The sequence below is a fragment of the Barbus barbus genome, assembly GCF_936440315.1.
Source record: "Barbus barbus genome assembly, chromosome: 8".
Classification (NCBI taxonomy): domain Eukaryota; kingdom Metazoa; phylum Chordata; class Actinopteri; order Cypriniformes; family Cyprinidae; genus Barbus; species Barbus barbus.
This window is the reverse complement of record NC_136736.1, coordinates 20,861,118-20,885,215: the sequence shown is the minus strand read 5'-3', so window position 1 is coordinate 20,885,215 and position 24,098 is coordinate 20,861,118. Positions and strand designations below refer to the sequence as shown.

Here is a 24,098-nt window from a genome sequence, read left to right as displayed (position 1 = left end):
AACGCTGCCATAATCGGCGGAGCTGCCAGTGCGCGCGTCCACTGTAGAGAGCGTCCTTTATTACAACTGGAGCATTGTACAACATGCAACCGCACCGTATTTCTCTGATGATGAGAGCGTTCTAGTTCGTCGGTGCGCGTCGCTAGGCTGCTGTTCTTTACCTGTGAGGTTCTCCAAATCTTTCTCCTCCAAGGATGAAAGAGTGTCATCGTCCTCCAAGAGCAGCTCGCTCTCTGAGTTCTGATTCCCCAGCACTGAACTCCTGATGGACTGTTTGCCTTTCAGCACGTCCTCCTCTGGAGCTGCACAAAACAAAACACATCACATTCCTTCAAGCCAAGCGTAACCGCGCAAAAACTTTAAACGACTGTCAGCTTACTTCTACTCGGGTATGCTGACTTAAAATAAAATAATGCGCTGGTTGGTATTATAGCCTACAATAGACGCATGCTAATTGATATTTTATAATAAAATTCTAAACAATGAATAAACACGTATTAAGCTCTACTTGAATATAATTTTTGTCTTAAAAGTCCTCGAGTTGACATGAAAACATAAAAATCATACTAGCCTATATTTAATATGTCTATTTATTTATATATTTTTAGATCATTTTTTTGATAGTTTGAATATTTAAACAGCTCATTTACATAACGACTGCAAATAGGATTGCCGTGGAGAAATTAATGCGTATTTGAAAAAGTCGAATTTTGTGAAAAAGTTTTCCCCACAACTATAGACGGTTTTTTAGGACACGTTCTTTTTCCTTCAAAAATGTAATTTGGCATGTTGTTTTCACTGATAATCAGAAATAATAAAGCATGCACAATCAACTGACCAAAGTGTGCATGTATCCATAACAGACGTTCTGATTCAATTAGTTAATCTACAAAGGAAGTGCTTGTTTATGGAACCTTATTTTATAGATTTACAGTCTAAAAACTCATATTTATACTAATATCTAATAACAGAACTACTTGTTAACATTAAAACCTTTTGAATCGCAATTAAACTGAAACAGACAAACATATATTCGGCTCCACATGCCAAGCTTACCCCTGACAAAAATCAGGAGTGGCCCTGTCTGATTTCAACTGTACATTACTTGAGGTTAGATTATTTAAGAAAAATGGTAATCTGTAAACATTTACTGAGCACTGCATTCCTAAGTGGTGAGGGGCAAAAACTGGGCTACAGTAGAAACAAATGCATTCTTTCATCTATGTAAACAGAGAGAGGTGACAGCCAGGGCAGTCTCTCATCAGACTGCTTGGGCCTGCAGCGGAGCTACACAGAGTCCGGTCCGGAGCCATGTGACCTCTGCCCTCTCTCTCCAGATACATCACCTGAGGGGGTTTGAATTTGCACTTGAAGCAAAACCCTGAGACAACTCTTTATAAATAGAGCCCTAAACCATTAGGAAAGCAGAGCAAAGAAATCTCTTGTCATGGAAAGTATGCTGGCACACTGATATTTAGAAGGGTCTTCCTGTAATTAACTCTCCCCAGAGAATTTGTAGTTAGCAGCAGTGAAATTACTACCAGCTTCCTAATACATACCACATGCCTGTGTGCTCATGCCAGAGTGGACACAAGGATGTGACAAAAATATGGTGTTACTTTTGTGAAGTCAACCATAGTATTTTTTTTCCTATTTATTTACTATCGTGTCTGAAGCTAAATGAGCTGGAGTCACTTCTTCCTTATGTTTTGTGATAAAATACATACCGAACTGCAATAAATTACAAAACTCTAGTATATATTATTTCAAATAGAATATATTATTTCACAACTTAAATTGAAAGAAAACTGCGAGTTGTAAAGCTGGATTTTTAACAACTATGCTAACACTCTGATGAAAAACATAAACATGAAAACTTAGAATGAAGAACAAATATTAGTATACATATGTCAGTCAGTATAAGAATAATAATAATAAAAAAAAAAACCATGAACATTAATATAACAGAAATGAGATAAGTAAGTCTAGCAAGACAAAATATATATTTTTTAAACAATAGTTTACTTTTGGCTTTAAAATTACTTGAATTCATGTATTCTGCAAATCCACTTTAATGCTATTCAATCAAACATTGGATACCTAGTAGACTTAAAAAAAGTGTTAATAAAAACTGCAGTGAAGAACAAGTGACCTACACTTTTAAGCTCTGTTTCCTTTTTCCGTGCAAGTTCAAATGCTCATTTATATGCGACTACGGAGGCAAAGCAATTAAATTGTCAGAATTAACAAATTTGTTTTTAACGCAAGTGCAGCCAGGAGGTGCGTATTGATCACAGGAACAGAGACATTAGTCTTCTGGTATTTACACTGCTATGAGTTGCCCAACACTGTAGCCCGCACCTAGCCAAATCAATCCCCAGAAAAGATGGCGCTTTCCAGCTATAAATACATATCCTACCAAACTACCAGCCATCCGCCTTAGGGGTTTAAATCGGACCACTGTTTCCTGGCTGGCGATGAATGATCGCAATTGTGCATGCCAAAAAGGAGAGGTTTTGATATGATGATACATTTTGAGTGATGAAAAAAATTGCAAACGAGCCTGTCTGTATTCATCAAAAAGAAATGCTGTTAACACTATTATTTGAAGAGGACAAATGCTATGCCTTATTCATCTAAATTTAAATTGTATATATATTTTTTCTATATCTAAATTCAAAGTATAGCACAAAATCTGACTACTGGATTGCTGAATATTAAACACAAACACACACACACAAATCGTGACTTTCTCTTCCACATGTCATGAGAATAATCACAGCCAGATATGACCCTTGTGCTCTGTTTAAAAACTTGAGATCTTGGCCAAGACTTTCATTCCACTTCCGCAACAAATTTAGGGTCAGCAGAAAAGACACAAGCTTTCTATGGAGGAGGGGGTCATCATGAGTATCAATTAGCTGCTTTCTGTTGTTCGTTTACTTTTCATAATCACATCTTATTATGAGTTAAAAATTGTATTCATAAAAAACTAAATTATTGATTAAAAATGCACTTGAGACATAATAGTTTGTGTGTGTAGGTTTGTCCTGTATAGGTTTTTAGATAAAGTTGAAGACAATTAATATATTCACATAAATACTTGATGGAAGGATTGATTATTTCCTGCGCTGGATGATCACTGGGGAAGCGTTTGAGTATAATGAAGGGTTTTAAGGTCTCAAACTTTTAGGTTCCATTTCAAAGGTGATCCAAAGTGTTCCTTAAGGAGCACTTGAACTCAACCAAGTCCGAAGTTAGCAAAAGAAAAAGGGAAGAATACAGAAAAGAAAAAGTGGAGGACGGAGCAAAAAGAGAGAAATCACTGGGTCCCCTCAGGGCCCTCCATTCAGCTGTATATTATGACCATTAGGGCGGCACATCGGTCTCTGAGGATGCTGGGATTCTGAGCACTTATTGCTTTTAGATCACATTCTTATTGACTTCTGTCACATTGGTCGTTTGTCTTGAGGACCTGTGTCATTCTGAGGGGGACTAAGCAGTGACATATTGGAGACATTTTTTCTTAGAAATGGCCCCGTTTGCGAGGGGTGCAATAGGTTAAGCTGCTCAAGTCCAAGTACTGAATGGCACTGATTGTAAAGCCTGCTATCTCTCAGTGTGGGTAAAAACTCGTCAGAAACAAAAGTGTCTGCAAAACATTTTAACTCTCACATGCTGTATATACATTACTGCACTGCATGAAGTGATAGAGCAGAGCTCAATTCAAACATAACAAAGCGAAAAGAGAAAGAGGAACGGGTTAAAATGAGCTTCCTGTACATCTAAATGTAAGGAGAATGTATAGTACACAGAAGCAATCATACAGACATTAAATGAGGGTGGAAGAGGGAACACAAGCCCCTGATGAGTTTAATAACAACAAGTTTACTTGCAATAACATGCTAAAAACCAACTTAGAATGGATAACTCATTATACTTTTATCAATATGTGGAGTTTATTATGGAATACATGAAGCATTTTTCAAACGTGATGACTTATTTAATAAAGAAATCATAATGAGAAAAAATATTTGGTAATAAATTATGCAGATTTTATATAAATCAAGTCACTGGGTGGAAAACAACTGAAGGGGCTCGTTTTTCATTTCTGTACTTATACAAGTGAAAAATTTAAAAAGCATGCATTAATTTCTCTAAATTAGATGCAAAAGGAAACTACGCTTGCAACAATATTATGCCTATTGCCTACATATGCATGTGAAATTGTGCAGCTTACATCTTTTCATGATAAAACTGGCTTATGTTTATACTCATATTCAAGAGCAATTTAGAAACTTAAGTTTTTCGACATTGAATGATAAGTAATAAAAAAATAATTCTTTACTGTACTGTACTCCCGGCAGCGATGTGAAGTAGTTGTAATGTGTCTTAAATGATATATTGAGATTCACTAGTAGATACTGTCTAAAATAGAATTGAGAAGAATAGACGTGGTACTGAGGAGTCACTAACTATAACTAGTGACGCTACTAACTGGATTTTTCATCTGTTTTTTAAACAGTATAGCTTTTATAATTTATCCTACTTTAAACATGTTTGCAATGCAGCATGACAAAACACTATATACCTTGTTTTAAATTCATGTACTCTATTTGTTTCATATTGAACCAGATTAAGTTACTTTATTTACACATTTATATTTTTCTACTTAATTTAAGTAGAAAAATACAGATTCTGTACACATATATTTTGTCATCTAGTTTATATTAAAAATTTCATCCAAAGCACCTACAATTTCTACAAAGTGAAAATCTCTACATAAAAGTCCTCAAAATATTTAGTTAAAAGCTGCTACTTATTGCTGTTTTTAGTTACTAAAATGGTGTGAATACGCACATATATGTTTAGTGCTGTCACCAGAATTTAACTTCATTCATTTAAAAATCCTTCTTGTTTGTAAAGCAGAGAAATACTGCTCTGATTGAAATAAATAAATTCTGATTCTGAATGAAATACTATGTATATATATATATATATATATCGTACATATTTTACAACATTGGCCCCTTATACCTTCAAAGTAGTTTATTTTCTGTTAGTAGCATGTAGTGTAGATAAACTCCAGCAACAATACTTGGAAACTATTACTATTTGGAAAAGTAGATAACTTCATTAAATCATGAGTAACTTCTAATATGGAAAGCTACGGTTTTAAACTAGCATCCCCAACACTGATGCACACACATCTAATACAAACACAAAGACCTTTGCTACTAGCTCTCCCACTAACTTCACAGCTTTGCTCACCTTTAATACCAGCTGCTGACATGCATGGGAAGGAAGGAACACAGTGACAATTTAAGAACAATTAGCGGTACTTAAATATCCAAGTTAATGAGAGGAGCTGCACGTGGTAAATAAAACAAATTAGCAGCAAATTACTGTCATAATATTATCAGAGAGACACAGACCTCAGGACAGTGAGAGAATGTAATGTAACTTAATGTTGTTTTTTTTAAACCGAGTATTGTTGCAGTATATAGATTTTACAGTGACTTTAATTTTTACAGCCATGTACCTGTTAAAGCGATACAGCTCTACAGACTGGGCTGTGTTTTGTGTGTGAAAGACTGTAAGAGCATGATATTATGTGACTATGCATTACCCACCATGCTCTGCTGCAGCCTTGAGCGTGGCCTCAGAGTGTGTGGACCCAAACGGGTTCCTGATGAAGCGCCGACGTCTCCTCAGGTCATCCTCCCAGTAGTCCAGGCGCCAGAACTCCCGCGGTCTGCTGCCAAAAGGAAGAGAGAGAGGCAAAGAGAAAGATAGAGAGAAAGAGAGAGAGAAAGAGAAAGAGAAAGAGAAAGAGAGAGAGAGGCAGGCACATATGTTAGCAATTAGCCAATGCAGGGAGAAGTGGCACAGGCAGAGCTGCATAATACTGGCCTTGTTTTGCTGCAACCTTCTTCAGTGCAAAGTGCACTAACTAGAGAATGGCTAATAACAGATTGTGCACTTGTGATAATTATTGTAAATAATAAAATATACCTGGGCTTTGAAAATATTTGTAGCTAAATATGACAAAAATATTATTTAGTTGTTTATTATTTAATTATTGTTTATGTTGTTTTTCCAGATGTATTTAAAGGGCTATTTTTGCTTTAGTTTTCAAACATATTAACAGTATAGGAATATTAAAGTCCAGCAATTTATAAAATATCTACATTTTTTCATTTTAGATCAATTATTTTTTCCCCTATGTTTTGGGGTGAACACTATGCAGTACTAAGGGTTGGACTGCAAACATTGTACATTATTTCAGTAGATAAATTTGTATAAATATGTATAGTTCAACTACGTAATCAGACTGATACACTAAAAAATGTCTGAACACACTAAAAAAGTATGGCTTTCACCAATAATAAAATACAATAAATCAATATAATAATAATAACCACATCCAACCACGAGTCAAGAAAGTATACAGTTTTCAAGCTAGACATTTCACAAAAAATTTACAATTATGACAAAAAAGTATATAGTACATACACATACATAAAAACATGTATATAAAATGAAATAAATAATTGCCAATTTCTCTACCTAGCCTATAGCAGTGAAATAAAACTGTTAAAATGATACATGTGTGTTCTAATTTTAGAAGTCACATTTGCACACAACTCCAGAAATGTTTGTCCTTGGGAGTAACAAAAGAGGCCTAGATTTTTGCAGCACCTCAAGATGGTGAGGTGAGAGCTAAATACATCACACTGAGAATCAGCCTGCTGACACAGCAATCCAGCGTGCGCGCACACACACACACACACACACACACACACACAGAATGAGGCAGTGCTGTGGTTCCAGGCTCATTTCTGAGCCCAGCAGGACTGCTGAGGAAAAGGACCACATTTGACTCAGTGTCCTTCGCCTTTAGCCATTTTCCCTCCAATTTGCACCTCTTACCACTGTATTGAAAATTAAAGTTCTTCCTCACTCTCCATCTCTCTCTTTCTTTCCATCTTGTGCTTTTGTGTTTTCTCTCGGTGTGTGTGAAAATGTTCACTTTTAATGAAGGTACAGTCAGGTGAACAATTATAAGATATTACCCCATTTAGATTCAAAGGACTTTAATTAAAATAATCTCTTGAAATATTCATTATGTTTAGCTCCCTGAGGTGCACGGAAAATACATTTCCAGCCCCATAAATGAGTGTAATCTCCAAAAGCTTGCTTAATTTGAAATAGAACAAACTAATTTCAGGCTAGGGGAGGGAAGGGTCAAATTTGTTGAATCAAATTAAACTGTAATGTACAATGGCATGAGCAATTATTTAAACATGAACACAAAAGAAAAACTAATTTTAAACCATGTGTGATTTTCAAGGAATGATGTGATAAATATTGATTTTGTGAATCTTAAAAAATGAAGATCAGTGATCATATGCCATCTTAAGGACCGATCCCAGAGCGTGCTGGTGGATCCTCTATGATCCAGCAAGCGAAAGGGGCTTGTGGTGGGGGGACGACAGCGAATGGCTTTAGCAGTGGCTCTGTAGCCGTCCTCTGGCTGATTTACTGTAGGCACTGTGAAATATAACTCTCTAAGTCCATTCTGTTCTGTGGAAGTGAGAAGAAGTTTTATCGTGCAACAGGGCCTCCACACCCAGGCCAAATAAATCAGGATAACGGCCACTTAAGCGCCCTCCCTAGTGCTTACCTTCTTTTTTTACGCCCTCATACTTTAACAATTGCCAGCAAACACGCTATTATGACCTAAAATACCATAGGAGGTGGAAAAAAAGGGAGAGAGAAGGAAAGTATTGAAAGAAGGAGTTGAGAAAATAGATAAATCAAAGAGTGGTACAGTAAGTCTTCTCAGAATTAATGATTCTAGGAGAAATAAAAACAGACAGAAATACTTCTAGAAATAGTTATGGCATGCAAAATACACATTTTAAAATCCCACTTAAAATAGCTTCTCAGGCATATGGGGCCAAGAAGGTTTGGGGCTATCCGAGCGCTGCAGGTTTTTCTCAGAAGTGTGATCGATTCGCTCTGCTGCAAAAGGCTCAAAACGAATCCCATCTCGTAAAACTAAAGAGAGTGCTTAAAACACGAAAATAAAAACAATTCTATTCTTCGCTTGAAAAGCTCACCGGCTCGACTAATAAGAGACATTAATAACTGATTTATTTAAGACAGGAAAAGGAGATGTAATTTAAAGGGAGCTGTGAGATTTCCTGGAGAAGCACAGCTCCTTGGAGACCATTTACGGCTCAGGCAGACAGCAATGCCTTTCTGTTAAATGTTTCAAAGGAAATGTTTACACACAGACATGAGTAAAACCAAAAAAGAAGAAACAGCCCTTAGAGTTACAACTGATATGTTAGTAAAGAACGGGAACCAAGCACGTAATGTACATGCACAAAACACATGCAGTAAAAATAGTGCATGACTCCACCAGTCTCTTGGGTCCACCTAATCACTAATGAATGAGAGTGTATAAATACAAAAACAATACAATAACCAGGACCTGAACAGTCCCCCTTAAAAGTGTATCCCACAGAGTTGTTTTTTCTAAATTCCTACCTCTAATTGCATTCAGATGGAACTCAAGTATATACACTATATTCCTACTTTGCAGTCACTTGTTTCCCAGTGTAATGCAATCATGCACTTGCCTGTATGTTATAAAGTGTAAATATGAATTAATATTTAATCAGTAGGAATGCACACGGGTAGAAGTATTAGACGTCCAAAAGAGTGCAACCTTGACCACCCACTTATTAATTTCTGCTTAGGAGTTTAAAAATAAAAACTTCAGTAAAGTGTTCTAAGCCAAACCAACCAGCTCTAGGATGAATCACATCACCACAAACTTTGAAAAAAGGCAAAGGTATTTTATGAATGAAGGAACTACAATACCATGAAGCATTGCGAATTACATTGTCAAATAAAAATGGTGGTACAATATAAAACTATTCAAAACGAAGAAAAAAAAAACTGCCCTTGTCTTCCAGGGCTCCAATAAGGCTCCAGATTTAGCTATTAATTTAAGTAAAAAAAAATATATAATAATAAAATTGAAATCATGTTGGCTGATAGGTGAATAATGATCCAGGGGACTTCCCAGTGCTACATGAGAATGCAAACACGTAAGAGAGAGACATATGAAAGGGAGTGGACTCATGACTGTAATTATAAAACTGTACAATTTTTAATTGTAGCACAAGTGGAACACCAATAATGACAGGACAGCAAATCATGGACAGGATTACTTAAAATAAACTACAATTCTCAACATTATTTTATGAGTACGGTGATATACACGATTATAGACACGATTAACCGGTAGAGATTTTGGACTATCGTCTCTATCACAGTTACACGCTCATGTGACATTGCTGTGCTACGTGGTCACAAAAAAGTGTCGTTTGCATGAGTTTTTAAGTATTGTGGTTTAAAAACTAGTGATTTTAAGCCTTTAAAATTCAATCAGCAGCGAAAGTGAACTCATTTTGCTATTGGGGCACGTGCATGTAAAGACGGTGCTCATACAGCGCAGGAGTACAGAACAGAGTTATTTTTGCCGCTTTATACGCCTTGAACGGTTACACACACACACACACACACTTATGTGGCAAAATGCCTGTCTTTGCAAGTATCCTCATAAACACAGTAATATAAGTGAAAGCAAACAGCTGAGAAAGAAATCACATGTGCTATAGTATACTGGGCAGCTCTTAAAGTGACAGCAGGCTAAAATTACTCATATCGTGGTATTGGATTTTGGTCATATCGCCCACCCCTAAGTACAACTATGAATTACTTGGAAATACTGTTTATCATTTTTCATCATTCAGACAAACTGGCTTTTTTTTCACGTCAACATTCAATTGCTTTATAAATAAGTTGTTATTCTCTACAATGGTTCTCCTTTTTTAGCAAATAACTGTGTTATTTGAAATATGCACAATATTAACAATCAAATACCAAATTTCAAGACGGAGGAACTCAACAGACACATATCCATTAAACAACAGGAAGAAAACAGTGGTAGGAGAGAGACAGTTGGGTTCATTCCATATTGCCCCGTCTGTCTGTGAACAGATTTCCCTCTATCTAAGCAGCAAAGAGGTGTTTGCATGTGATAGTTTCCTCCATGTAAATAGCCACTCCATCATTTTGGCTTCCAACATTCATTAATTAAAATGATCACCGAAGGCACAGAGCAGATCCAAGGAGCTCCTCTCCTGTCAGTCTCTGAGAGAGCAGAGATACAGAGAGGATCAATCTGTCTGCAATACAACACCACGCCGGCCACTGCAATTAGTCGAGCAGCTGGAAACGCGTACGCAGCCTCCACCGCCGTCCAGACACTGTGACAATAGAGCCCTAATGAAGGCAAAGGAAGCGTGTGCGTGTGTGTAATCCAACCGCCATCAATCCCAGCAGCAGAATCAGCTGCACATTCCACGCAGCAAGTGTTTTCACAGCATTAATGAATTATTCATCCACCCTCCCCATCCATCCATTCCTTCTTCCAAAGGGGGTTTCCAACAGGAATTACGCCAGCGCCTTCTCAAGACAACGACAATTACAAAGCACAATAGGCCTCTAAAACCGGGCACGTATCCGTGCCGAACGGGCACAATTAGTAATAAGTACACTCGCAAAGCAGCCATGACGGAAACAGACCCATAAATGGCAGTGGGGAGTTGAAATTGTCTTATTGCATATGCCGAAAGCAACACTCGAGACCCTCCTCCAGACGTGCTTAATGTAAACCACATTTGGCGAGAATTTAACACGAGCAGGGACTTTTATAAGCGCTTGTTAGGTGTAATTGAAGTCTTTCTTCTCACCCAGTACCAGTGTAAGTGCTGCGTCGCTGGCTGTAAATCTGAACCAGTTTACCAACAGTGATGATGAACGGGGGGGCTAATCGTAATGCAGTTTAATACAGATGGTGACCCATTGAGTTAATGAATAAGGGAAATAATAGGAGAGCTAGCAGTAAACAGTAGGACAGAGAGAATCAACAGAGAAGAGGGTCATGTTTTATAATCTCCTCTTTAAAGCTTCAATTGCACTCCTAAATTGTAGGTTTGCATAAAACAAGCCACACTTCAAGTCTACTTGACTCGAGGGAGGTGTCATAATAAACAAAGCATTTAATTGGGCCATGTGTTGAGAATTTCAATGTGTGTGTGTGTATGTGGGATTAATGAGGTGTTTTTTGGAATTTGCTGAAACGGAGAGGCTGGCTTGTGCCGCCACACTTCAGAAAGGCATCAGTCTCACACTCCAGCGGCGTTATAAAAGCCTGCAAGGGTTGCACTGCACACACAGGCTCTAAATTACACACAGGAACAAGTATACCCACATATGCCAACTCAAGAACAACAGGCCTGGAGGCTTGAGAATACTTTTTTCAACACATGGCTGAAAACACACATTATCAGGTCTTTCAAAAATATTGGTGTTGGATATACTTAGAAATAGTTAATAAATGTAACAAATAATTACAAAGAAATGACAAGAAACAGACGTAGTCCTAGGGCTGGGAGATAAATTGATATCATGATAATTATCATGATATAATTTTCCTTGATAAAACGGTATCAATAGTTCAGTAAATGTTCGATATAATGTTAATACGCCAAAAGCAGAACGAAACAGCGCTACTCATTTGAACTGCGCAACATGGATCATTTCTCCGCTCAAAAGTTCAAACGGTTGTGCAGTGCAAGCTCACTAGATGTGTGAAGTCGCTGATGAGGCTAAACAGTGGTGCGAGATCCAGTGTGAAGCTCTTGAATTCAGGTAAGAACACAAATGACTCTGTGATTTAAATAAGTTTAAAGCCAGATGAATCGGCGCTGATAAACAGGAGGAACACTGCGATACAGTAAGAAGGCTTTTCAATCTACAAATCGTCATCATTTACCATGGATTTACTGTAGTAACACTAACTGCACCATGGTATTGTGGCAGAAATGTGGGTATTAGTATCAAATGTTATTATATTATTAATGAAGACATGTATTAAAGGAGTAATATAATATAATTACAGTATTTGTTTGTGATTAAACTATAGCGTTTGTGCATTTATTCTAAATGTATTTACACTGATGTTACTGTTTTTCATACAAATACCTAGAAACCATATAGTTAAATTTTTACCATGGTTGAGGTGCTATATGTGTGCTTTTAACTGTGTTATCATGATCTAAATATATGCTACTATGGAAGACCAATGGTTAATTAAAACAATAAATAAATATAATAAACAGTCAGAATAATTAAATTTTACCATATAAAATTGAGGCTGCTACAATTTTTACAATCGTTACTGATTTTGATAATGAACATAAATTTACAACTGCATCCTAACTGAAGCTACTACTACTACTACTATTATCAAATGAGCATTTCTAAGAGATAAAAAAGCAATATTATTATTAATATTATCAGGCAACACAAACCTGTTTTCATGATTTCAAACAATAATCACACTCATTAGAACATACATAAACTAAAAAATTAAGAAGAACCCAAGAAATGTATTTTCCTATTAAGATATTTATTTTTTTGAGGAAAAACGACTGGAAACGTGTTTGTCATGTTCTGACCATAAAGAGTAGTTTAAAACCACAATTAATGGTCTGGTTTCTACAACTTTCACTTTGGAGCAAAAATCTGCCTTTAAACTTGAAAGAAATAAAGATCTGACATTGACTGATATGGGGGAAAAAATTATTGTGATAATTTTTTGGCCATGTCGCCCATTTAATGTAAATATCACTTGTAAACCATATATTTTTCATTGTGTGTAATTTCCAATCCAGTTTAGACAAATTATGCTAAATATATTGATCTACAAGCTTCTTGAATGTAACAGAGGAGAAAAATAATAGAAAAAGACCAAGAAACAGAGAAAAAGAAACAATGCACACTTTGAAATGAAAATGACTCACAAAAATGGCCTTGATTAAATTCCTGACAGTGAATAATAAAATTAGATACCAAATCACCTTTCAAATCACATTCAGACGTTCTTCATAATGTCATTTCTCTATGAGGTCCGTGCTGCTTATCTTTACTGGAAAGCATTCAGACGCTCAATTACAAAATGCTGATTTTGTCAGTGTGTCTGAAAGTTTGACTCCTATGATTATATCATATTGTTCTTTTAATCTTTTTTTTTTTTGACAAGGACAAACGATTGCATCTATCAGGATGGAGGAAAAACACATCAAATCCCAGTCTATTGGTACATGTGTGGCCTGTTTATGACTTTAAACCCATTAAAAAATATTGAAAGCTGCCGCAGGATGCAATATCATTTACAAAAAGGGCAAAATGATCCTGCAAGAGTGATGATGGTTTCTTAACCGGCTATCCGTTCAAAAGCCATACGTATGTGCAGGCGTGTGTATTCTGGGCTGATATTACATGGGGTTCATTTCTGGCATGGAGATTATGTAAATGACAATAATGTGACCTTTAGCATAACAAACGGGCCAGGCAGAGCACAAGTTTCATACATCACTCCTGCACAGGGCATTTTAGAGACAACTCACAGTCATTTATAACCTTTTCCTGTGGATTAATGCAGTTACAGTCAGTGTGAACACATCTCTCTTTGTGCCTTTTCCATTAATGCCTGCGATTGCCACTGCTCAAATTGCTCTGTATCGCTGAGATTATTTCATACGATTTGCATAAGCCATGTGTTTATGGAAACTGAATGGATGAACTGAATATTTGTCATGCAGAAGAAGGGCAAGCTCGGGTCTCTCTGTCAAACTACTGGCAATCGTGAGATGCGTGGCCGTCTGGAGTCTCAAATTAAACTGAGAGAGAGGAAATCAGAGTGACTTTGTCTGATTAAGATGGCAATGTCCATGCAGAGCAGTCGATGTTGTGGCCGTGATGCAGTGGCCGTGATGTTGACTCTGTGCAGTGTATGCTAATGTCTTTCTAAAGGTAGACATAAGGTCAAGAGCAGCACATGATAATGACATCAGTGACAGAGCATCTGTGCTACATGTTAAAGGAGAACAAATGACTTTTCTCTGCATTTTACTGGTTTGTATTTATTCATGCATTGCTTACTGTCATCTTTTTAATTTGCATTTCATACAATCATCAGGGCTCATGGTTCTTTCTACAACACTTTTTCCAGACCAAAGAAAGAATGATAATGAACCGTTTTTCAAACTTTAATCCATTCACTGGGTTGAAAAACTATAATGGCAAACCTTAACATTTATCAAGCATACACCCCCCCCCATCAGGTATCTTATTATTAAATCACAAGACCATCAAATGAAAAAAAAGAAATAGGTCACCTATTTACCTATTTTTACCAAAAATCAAGCAATACTGTAAAATATTACGATTTAAAATAACTTTTTATATATATTTTTATGTATTATAAAATGCTATTTATTCCTGATTTTTAAAAACATGGAGAAGACACAAGACAAGAAAAACAAAGACAGAGAGAGAATGTCAGAGAAGGACAGAGGAAAAAGAGAAGACCGTTGGGTGAAAGCTGTAGAAGAGAAAAAAGAAAGAAGTAAAAGAGAAATATGGGTGAGATGGGTAACGGATGCCCCATCGTGCTCCAGGGCGGGAGTAAGAATTGTATGTGTCCCTCTTTCTGCTTTCGCTGCAAAAGCAAACTGCTGGGTCACAAAGATAAAGGAGACTTTTTGGTAAATTGTGAAAGTGTTGAAATAAATGACCCGACCAGAGCTGCGTGTAATTACTGTGGCCCAGAGAGTAACAATCTATCACAGTAGTGAGGGGGTGACAGAGTGCTAAGGGGTTAGTCAAAGGAGATAGCCTCTGACTAACTATAGTACCTCAGCAATCGATACTTTCCTGATGTTGTTCCTGGGAGAGAGCGAGACAGAAAGACAGAGAGGGGGGAGAAAAGGCCTTAAAAACTTCCCAAATGGCTTTTCATTCAAATATTGATCAGGGCCTCCTATCGTGACCTTGCTCTGTCACGGCAGTATACTTTCTTAAGGGCATATGAAACTCATAAATCTGAGTTGCTACAGAGGAAAAGTGTGCGTGGTGTTGTGTGTAATGGCTCCTGCTGCATCAGAGGCCCGTTTGGTACTTTATGTAGGGACATTCAATTATAAGGCCTCCTTTGAGAGGAGGATGATGGGAAAGGCTAAGGGACAGATAAGAGCCCCTCAACAGCGAATACACAGAAGTATGTATTGTCTCTAAAATTGACACAGCTATTTTTTTTCTGAATATTTAGCTAAAGACTAGATACTTAGCAGGACCACTTTTAGACAACAGATCAGTTATTGTGCTTCCTGTAGCCATAATTTCAAGACCCTTCCACTGGCATTTAGTCATTAGACCGAATAAGGCAGGGACGGTCCAAGAAATGGACTCATACATATATGAATGAGAGAACAAAATTAAATGAGCCAATTGCCATAGATTTTTGTCTTTTCCCATTTAGGCAGATAAGATATGTACTTGCTTGGTTGAAAATGGGCACTACAAATATGGCTACCGAGTGAACTATTTTGCTTTAAAGCAGAGGTTGGCAACCTATGGCACATGTGCCAACATTGGGACATGGAGGGGTATGTATTTCAATTAGATGAAGTCCCTCTCACTTGCATATTGATACATATTTTGAGTTACTTACAGTTACTTTCAGACAAACTATTTGTGTGACAATTTTTTATAATGAGTCACTGATATTCATGATACAGATCAAGTCTGAAGTGCTGTACAAGGGCACACAACATTTCTGGCATCACAGCCCTGCTGAAAAGACCAGCGTTGCTGCTGGCCGAAGACTCACTGATTAACTAAATGAAAAAAACCTAAAGGCTATCTTTTTGCACTGCCTACAGATGACCATAATAAGAATAATAAGCATGCTTTTCGATGCCTATAGCCTAGTGGGCAGTGCGTCGAGATGTGATGCCGTTGTGTTACGGGTGTCCCGAGTTCGAATCCTGGCTCGAGGACCTTTCCTGATCCCACCCTCCTCTCTCTTTCCCACTTCGCTTCCTGTCTCCTCTACACTGTCTTATCGTAACAAAGGCAAAAACATCAAAAATAAATTAAAAACAAAATAAATATTCTTGATTTCTTTATCTTCAATAATAAATATTAAAGATAAATTATAAAGGTAACACTTTATTTTAGGGTCTCTAAACTTGTTGCTTATTAGCATGCATATTACTAGAATATTAGCCATTTATTAGTAGTAATTAAGCACATATTAATGCCTTATTCTACATCCCTAATCCTACCCAATACCTAAACTTAACAACTACCTTACTAGCTATTAATAAGCAGCAAATTAGGAATTTATCGAGGTAAAAGTCTTAGTTAATACTGAATAAGTGTTCCCTATTCTAAAGTGTTACCAGTATAAATAAATAAACAAATAAATAAATAATAAGCATGCATGCACACTATATTTGTAGATTTTTTTTTAATGTGCTGTGTAATTTAAGCAGTTATTTATTTATTTTGTCTTAACCCTTTCTCAAAATGAAGTGGTGCATTGCAATTCATTTGCGCTCTGTCTTTTTGAGCTTTTTCTAGAGTTAGCACATCCTGTGTATGGACACTCTCATATGTGCCAAATGATGGTGAAAATTGTCATAATTATACAACAAAGAGGTCTCTAATGACTCATTTTATTAGGGTTGTTTTTTGTAATTGCATACTTAGCAAAAAGTCAGGTCACACTCATGAACGAGAGCTCTCTGACCCTTGAACCACTGATGTCACTTGGACTATTTTACCGATTTCCTTGCTACGTTTCTGGACCTGGGAATATTTCAGTTGTGTTGCTGTCTATGAAGTGTCAGAGAGCTCTCGGATTGCATCAAAAATATCTTAATTTGTGTTCTGAAGATGAACAAAAGTCTTACAGGTTTGGAATGACATGAGGGTGAGTAATTAATGACAGAATTTTCATTTTTGGGTGAACTATCCCTTTAACATAGGAAGCATTTTCGGGAAAATAAAATATTCATAAGAAAAAAATAGCAGTGAAGTTTCCGGCCCTAAAACTGTATCTTAACCAGAAGCATAACTCTATCAACCTACTTTACCAAAAAATATCATACCGTTTAGTTTCTTCTATGATTCACTGGTGAACTGTAATGACTACCACTAACCAGCAGTGTTAAATAACCTAGACAAATAAGGAAATTACTGGTCTAACCTGGTCTCTGAATCAAAATCTTTTCAGCACTACTTCTGCATTTTCAGTGGAACACTTGATGTGACTGCTGAACTCTGGGAGTTCTGGAGTATGTGGAGTCTGTCATGCTAACATATGGACAACATCAGCGCTACAGGAGCCGTTAATATGTCCTTCTTTGACACTTTGTTACTATTTCTTACAGTCTGGGCCACTGTTGTGTATATACAGTCAGAGCTAAATGTTTTCATTAGGACATATTTTAATCCATTTCCATAACGCAAAAGAGGAGAGCTGCAAGAAGCCATTTTCGCATCAATTATGTGATATATCCCAAGGAATCTGCAGCTGTCAAACCTTTACATGCTCTCTGGAGATTTACAGATAGACTGGGAAGACATTGCAAGCTGTCAAGCTTAAGGCACGGAAATGGGGCCGATACATCAGCTTAGAAAAGCTCTTCATGTGAAAAACATGAATGTGTTGCGAGTCGCCAACAGATGACAGATATTCTACATAGCTAATCCATGTTTACAGCTAACGTCTCAAGTAAGAGGTTGTACATCTAGGTGTATTGTGGAGGTTTGTTTGAAAGGTTTTGAGATTCTGTGGAAGAAAATCTAATTTGTTTTCATCATAGATGAAGAAGGGAGGATAAGATGGGAGAAAAGAGAGTGGAACAGCTGCTCTCTCTCTATCTGGCCCACAGTCTTGTGGGATGTTTGTACATGGTTTCTCAAGTGTTTATAGCCAAACCGAGCCATTAATGGTACTTGTTAAACAGCTTATGAAGAAATGTAAATAAAAGCAGGACATGTATATGTTATGACATACTGTAATCTGCTAAGTATTTTGCCTTATCTTTGCCAGGACCACGCAGGCCAAGTTGATAAAATCATTTATAGTTTGTCATGAGGAACCTCTGTAGATGATTTAATGTGGAGAAGATTGTCATTGTCAACTTTTCTCATGGTACTCGGCATTCTGCTTGTATAACTCACTCATTTGCTGCATTCAAGAATTAATGAAAAATGAAAATTATGTTACCCACAAGTTTTTTTCTTTCTTTTTTTCCGTGGAACACAAAATTTGAAATTTCAAAGAATGCACCTGACAATTTTTGTTTCAATGCAGTTACAGTGAATGGGGACTGAAGCTTTCCAGGTACAAAAAGAATGCAAAAGCACTAAAACTTGTGCACTACAAGTCTTCTTAAGCCATGCAACTCAATAATTCATGTTATGAGAAATGAAATACACTTGTTTATGAACAATCATTCAGGGCTGCATTTTCCAGAAGCATTTTGCCCAGAAGGATGATTTCTTTACAAATTATACATTTTTACGTCTCTCATGAGTGTGTCAAAGAAAGTCAGGTTGGATGCCAAGACTTAGTAAATAACTTACATTTTGGTCTGATTCTCATAGAAAGCTATCACATGGCTTCAGAAGACTTGTAACAGTGTAAGCACCATATCCACCACTTTCATGACACTTTTGCACTGCTTTTTCATTTTAAAATAAATAAATAAATAAAATCAATTGATAGTCTTAAACTGATATGGTTAATAATTGGTTCATAGAAACTGATCTGAGCCATCTGAAGCTCTTTGAGAAAATGGATCTTTGCTTACTCTTGAATGTAAAAGCAGCTGAAGAGAAAGTGAAGATCAGATAAAACTGAGGCCATTGCAGCTAAAAATGAAACTAACAGGAGGGCACTCGAGATGACTCTGATGTACAAACACAGTCTAATACTACAAAGAAGCAGGGTATTTAGCATCCATTTCCTTCTTTGTATAGCTTTGGTAACATTAAAGAGTAAACAGAGGAACTAATAAGCCTTTACTGAGCGTCTGGATGAGGGGATAATCATAATAAAGTACACTGGGCAGTACTGGTACTCTTCTACAGCTGCATTAACAATACACTGGTAAAGGGAATGAACTTCTAGAGGTTCCTATAAACCAGTACAAATGCTGTACAATGTTTGTACTCTCAGTGGGTGAGAACAAACAATCTGACGTGCATTGGAACCTATAAGATATTATAGAAGATATATTATATAAGATGAAACCATGTGACAGCAGTGTCCTGCAGCGTGACATTCTGCACTTCATCAAAAACATGCAATTGATCATTTTTATATTAAATGGCCACATGGAAAATTGTAATTACATTAAAAAAAATTACAAATTAACAATTGCTTTTACTTTTTTTTTTAAAAAAAGCACTTGAATAATGTGGATAAGAAAAAGAAATAAAGAAATAAAGAAATAAAGAAATAAAGAAAGAAAGAAAGAAAGAAAGAAAGAAAGAAAGAAAGAAAGAAAGAAAGAAAGAAAGAAAGAAAGAAAGAAAGAATTTGGTCATCAAAAACGCATTAATTTTTTCAAGATTCTTTGATTAAAGGGGTCATATGATGTGATTTCAAGTTTTCCTTTCTCTTTGTAGTGTAATAAGCTGTTTGTGCATAGATAAGATCCCTGAAGTTGCAAAGACTAAAGTCTCAAAACCAAAGAGATATTCTTTATAAAAGTTAAGACTTGACCACGCCCTCCTAAAAGTCATTCAAACATGCCCCCACGTCCACGTCACTGTGTGGGAAGATTTGCAAAACACCACCCAAATGTATACACAATGAAAGAAGGCGGAACTATTATTCTTGCTGTAGTATTGTTGCTGCCGGCGGCGCCATGTACTGGAGACGCTGTGTTTCATTGTGAAAGCGAAACTACTTTGTTTGGGCTTACAAAACAGTCCACAACTAGAAATCAGTGGTTAAGTTGTGTTTACAACACTGTTCCAGAACAGTTCAACCCAAATATTAGAGTGTGTGCAGCTCATTTTACAGAGGACTGTTTCCTGAACCTGGGAGTAGCCTGCCAGCTATGCACAATGGCTGTGAAAACTATAAAGTGGGGCAATTCCAACTTTGCAAGCACATGCTTCTGACTCACAGCCTGTAAGTACGTTTTCTTATTTAAAGAATTTGCCACTGAAAATTCAAATGCAAGTTTTGAGCAGTGTAGAGTAGTGCTTGTTGTTTTGTCGTTCTCCGATCACAAATGCAGACATGGTATTGTTTACGCGGAGCGATACAACGCAACGCAATGCAACGCAGCGCATAAAAAGACAGTATAAGTCATTATATTTAGTAATTATGCCTACTTGGATGCAACAAACACCGTTTATAATGGGTTTTATTGTTTTTGTGTCATCGCGCTGGGACACGGCATCACAATATGGTAAGGGGCGTAACATTTCCGTCTCACGCTTGAGGTATTTGGCCAATCACAACGCACTGGATAGCTGGCCAATCAGCGTACACCTCGCTTTTCAGAACGATGAGCTTTGTAAAAATTGATGCTTTTCAGAAAGGCTGGGCATAGAGGAGCAACAATAATGTACAGTATGTGGAAAATAATGTGTTTTTCTAACCTTAAATCACATAAACACATTGTATTACACCAAATACACAACATTCTTTTTAGCAACCACCCTTTTAATAGAAAGATTAAAAGAACAGCATTTACTTGAAACAGAAATCTTTTATAATTAAAAAAAAAAAAAAAAACTTTTTAACGGTACTGTATATCAATATTGGCTGAGAAAATCCTCAAAATGAACAAAGACATTATAGGCATTTACACCAGAGATCCCAAGAATATTGCTGAACTGGTATAATTTTGTGAAGAAATAATGCAAAATTCCTCCTGACATTTTTGCAGGTATGTGTCCAGTTGTAATATATGTATATCATTCACTCACTGGCCACTTTATTAGGTACACCTTGCTAGTACCAGGTTGGACCCCTTTTGCCTTCAGAACTGCCTTAATTCTTTGTGGCATAGATTCAACAAGGTGTTGGAAACATTCCTATAGAATATAGATTTTGGTCCATATTGACATGATAGCATCACGCAGTTGCTGCAGATTTGTCGGCTGCACATCCATGATGCGAATCTCCCGTTCCACCACATCCCAAAAGTGCTCTATTGGATTGAGATCTGGTGACTGTGGAGGCCATTTGAGTAAAGTGAACTCATTGTCATGTTCAAGAAACCAGTCTGAGATGATTTGAACTTTGTGACATGGTGCGTTATCCTGCTGGAAGTAGCCATCAGAAGATGGGTACACTGTAGTCATAAAGGGATGGACATGGTCAGCAACAATACTCAGGTAGGCTGTGCCGTTTAAACGATGCGTAATTGGTACTAAGGGGCCCAAAGTGTGCCAAGAAAATATCCCCCACACCATTACACCACCACCACCAGCCTGAACCGTTGAGACAAGGCAGGATGGATCCATGCTTTCATGTTCTTTACACCAAATTCTGACCCTACCATCTGAATGTCGCAGCAGAAATCAAGACTCATCAGACCAGGCAACTTTTTTCCAATCTTCTATTGTCCACTTTTGGTGAGCTTATGCGAATTGTAGCCTCCGTTTCCTGTTCTTAGCTGACAGGAGCGGCACCCGGTGTGGTCTTCTGCTGCTGTAGCCCATCTGCTTCAGGGTTCGACGTGTTGTGCGTTCAGAGATGGTATTCTGCATACCTTGGTTGTAACGAGTGGTTATTTGAGTTACTGTTGCCTTTCTATCATCTCTAACCAGTCTGCCCATTCTCCTCTGACCTCTGACATCAACAAGGCATTTTCGTCCACACAACTGCCGCTCACTGGATATTTTCTCTTTTTCGGACCATTGTCTATAAACCCTAGAGATGGTTGTGCGTGAAACTCCCAGTAGATCAGCAGTTTTTGAAATACTCAGACCAGCCCATCTGGCACCAACAACCATTCCACGTTCAAAGCCACTTAAATCCCCTTTCTTCCCCATTCTGATGCTCGGTTTGAACTTCAGCAAGTCGTCTTCACCACATCTAGATGCCTAAATGCATTGAGTTGCTGCCATGTGATTGGCTGACTAGCAATTTGTGTTACCATGCCAATGAACAGGTGTACCTAATAAAGTGGCCGGTGAGTTATATTATATATGTTATATTATACACATATATAATATAAATTAGAGATAATACTGTTTTGAATGTGAGGTTGAATTAATTTACCCAATATTCAGTAAAATGCACTGACTCTCCGGTCTTACATTCTGTATCTTCTGTAAAATGAGATTCGTGGATGAAAGCCAGAGAGCGGCGGGCTACACGCATGATGGCGTGTGGTGGGAGAGAGGTGACGGAGTGCTTGTGTAGTTTTGGCGAGCAGGACAGCAGGGTGCTCTCATAACAGCCTGAGCATCATTAACCAGTGGGATGATGTATGACTTGCATTACCTACACCAAATGTGACGACATTAATGAAGCATCTCAAACAGCACCAAATGAGAACCTAAGGTGTGTGTGTGTGTGTGTGTGTGTGTGAGAGAGAGAGAGAGAGAGAGAGACATTTGTATATGACTGAGGGGGCAGAACCTTTGTCCAGCTATTGTTATGCGTGATAGAATTCAGCGCTCCCATGAGAACAGGATTGAACAGAGAGAATAAGGAAGAAAGGTAGAAATCTTATTACATCTCTAAAATAGTGGTCTATAACTGGTTTCATTTCAGGACATGGATATGGACATCAAGTGTCGGACCAACACAGTACCAAATTTTTATCATACAAAAGTCAAACATGAAATCAAACATGCACAAAATATACAAAGGCTAGTCAACAAGCCAAATTATTACCATGAAAAAGACTAAATAAGAAATCAGACAATACTGTAAATAGCTAAACAACATGTGACAAATGAAAAATAAAAAATAAAAATTATTTGAAATGTGCTATGATGTTTAAAAAAATGTGTTAAAAAATACTGCAGCTAAAATTACATTATAAAATATAAATAGCCAAGAGAATCTGCTAAGAAAACAAGCCTTGCTGAGCATGTTACAGTGCACAGCATTCCTCCGCTCCTGATGGGCTGGGCATGAAATGACAAAGCACAGGATAAAATAGTAATGCTAATATTGATAGTTTGTCCATTACAGGTCAGCTAACTGTCCTCCGGAACAGTTACAAAGCTGTTAGTTCGATTTCACAAGGCCGATCAATACGTGGGCATACTGTTTCAATTTTGCCTGCATTGATTTTCTCTATAACACCACAACCCTGCCGCATTCATCTCTCTGAAAGAAGGGAAGATTTGATTTACTGAAGAAAAATTGGAGTGCACATCACAAAGGTTTCTGCCGGCGTGGGCTCCTGACACAGAAAAGATGGATGTCCTCAGGCAGGGGTGCCTCAAGCCCCGAGGAGCTCCATTAGAGATCACTGGAGCTGCTGGAAATGACTCGCATTAGAGGAGAGAGAATGAGAGCGAGAGATAGGGTGTGATGGTGGGAAAAGATGAGAAAGAAAAGTGAGAAAACATTAAAAAAAGGGAGTGCAAACGAAAGAAGAAAACAAGAACAAGCCAGAATCTCAAGAACAACAACTGATAAAAACCTGTTTTTTCTACAGTAACTGCCCATTTTCACAAAGAGAATGCAAAACAGGGTGTGAAATTTTTTAAATGCAAATATTGGTTTACTGATGCGCTTATATTTACTACAAAATAAATTTCCAACAGTAACAGGGTCAGAAAGGCTGAGTTTGAAGGAGGCATACAAGACAACAATTTATGTAAAAGCTGAGAAAAATTTAAAATGGGAAAAAAAGTTCATTTTTGGGTGTACTAATTTTAATAAAAATCATACAAAATTTTAAAATAGGGGTTAATGCCTGTACACAGCTACACAGTGCACATTGTCAAGTAATTTGAACAAAATAAGACACCAAAGTTTACCTAAATTGCAGAAATTGTCAACTCTTAAATCATAGTAAGCACTTCATATCTGCAAAAAATGTCCTTCCTTTACGCTGTCTATTCTTTATTTCATTTGCTTCTATCTTCCTCATCTTCTCCCTGAC

The 24,098-nt window shown here is 37.2% G+C and overlaps 1 protein-coding gene across 1 annotated transcript in view; it reads right to left on the bottom strand.

The window, feature by feature from the left end:
• LOC306874378 (lipopolysaccharide-responsive and beige-like anchor protein) overlaps positions 1–24,098 on the bottom strand; it is a 270,819-nt gene that overhangs the window by 100,825 nt on the left and 145,896 nt on the right. Inside the window, exons 37-38 of the mRNA XM_079424376.1 lie at positions 5,634–5,758; positions 162–302 (exon numbers count right to left, since the gene is read on the bottom strand). Coding sequence (XP_079280502.1) covers positions 162–302; positions 5,634–5,758 — 266 coding nt within the window. The remainder of the gene's footprint in view (positions 1–161; positions 303–5,633; positions 5,759–24,098) is intronic.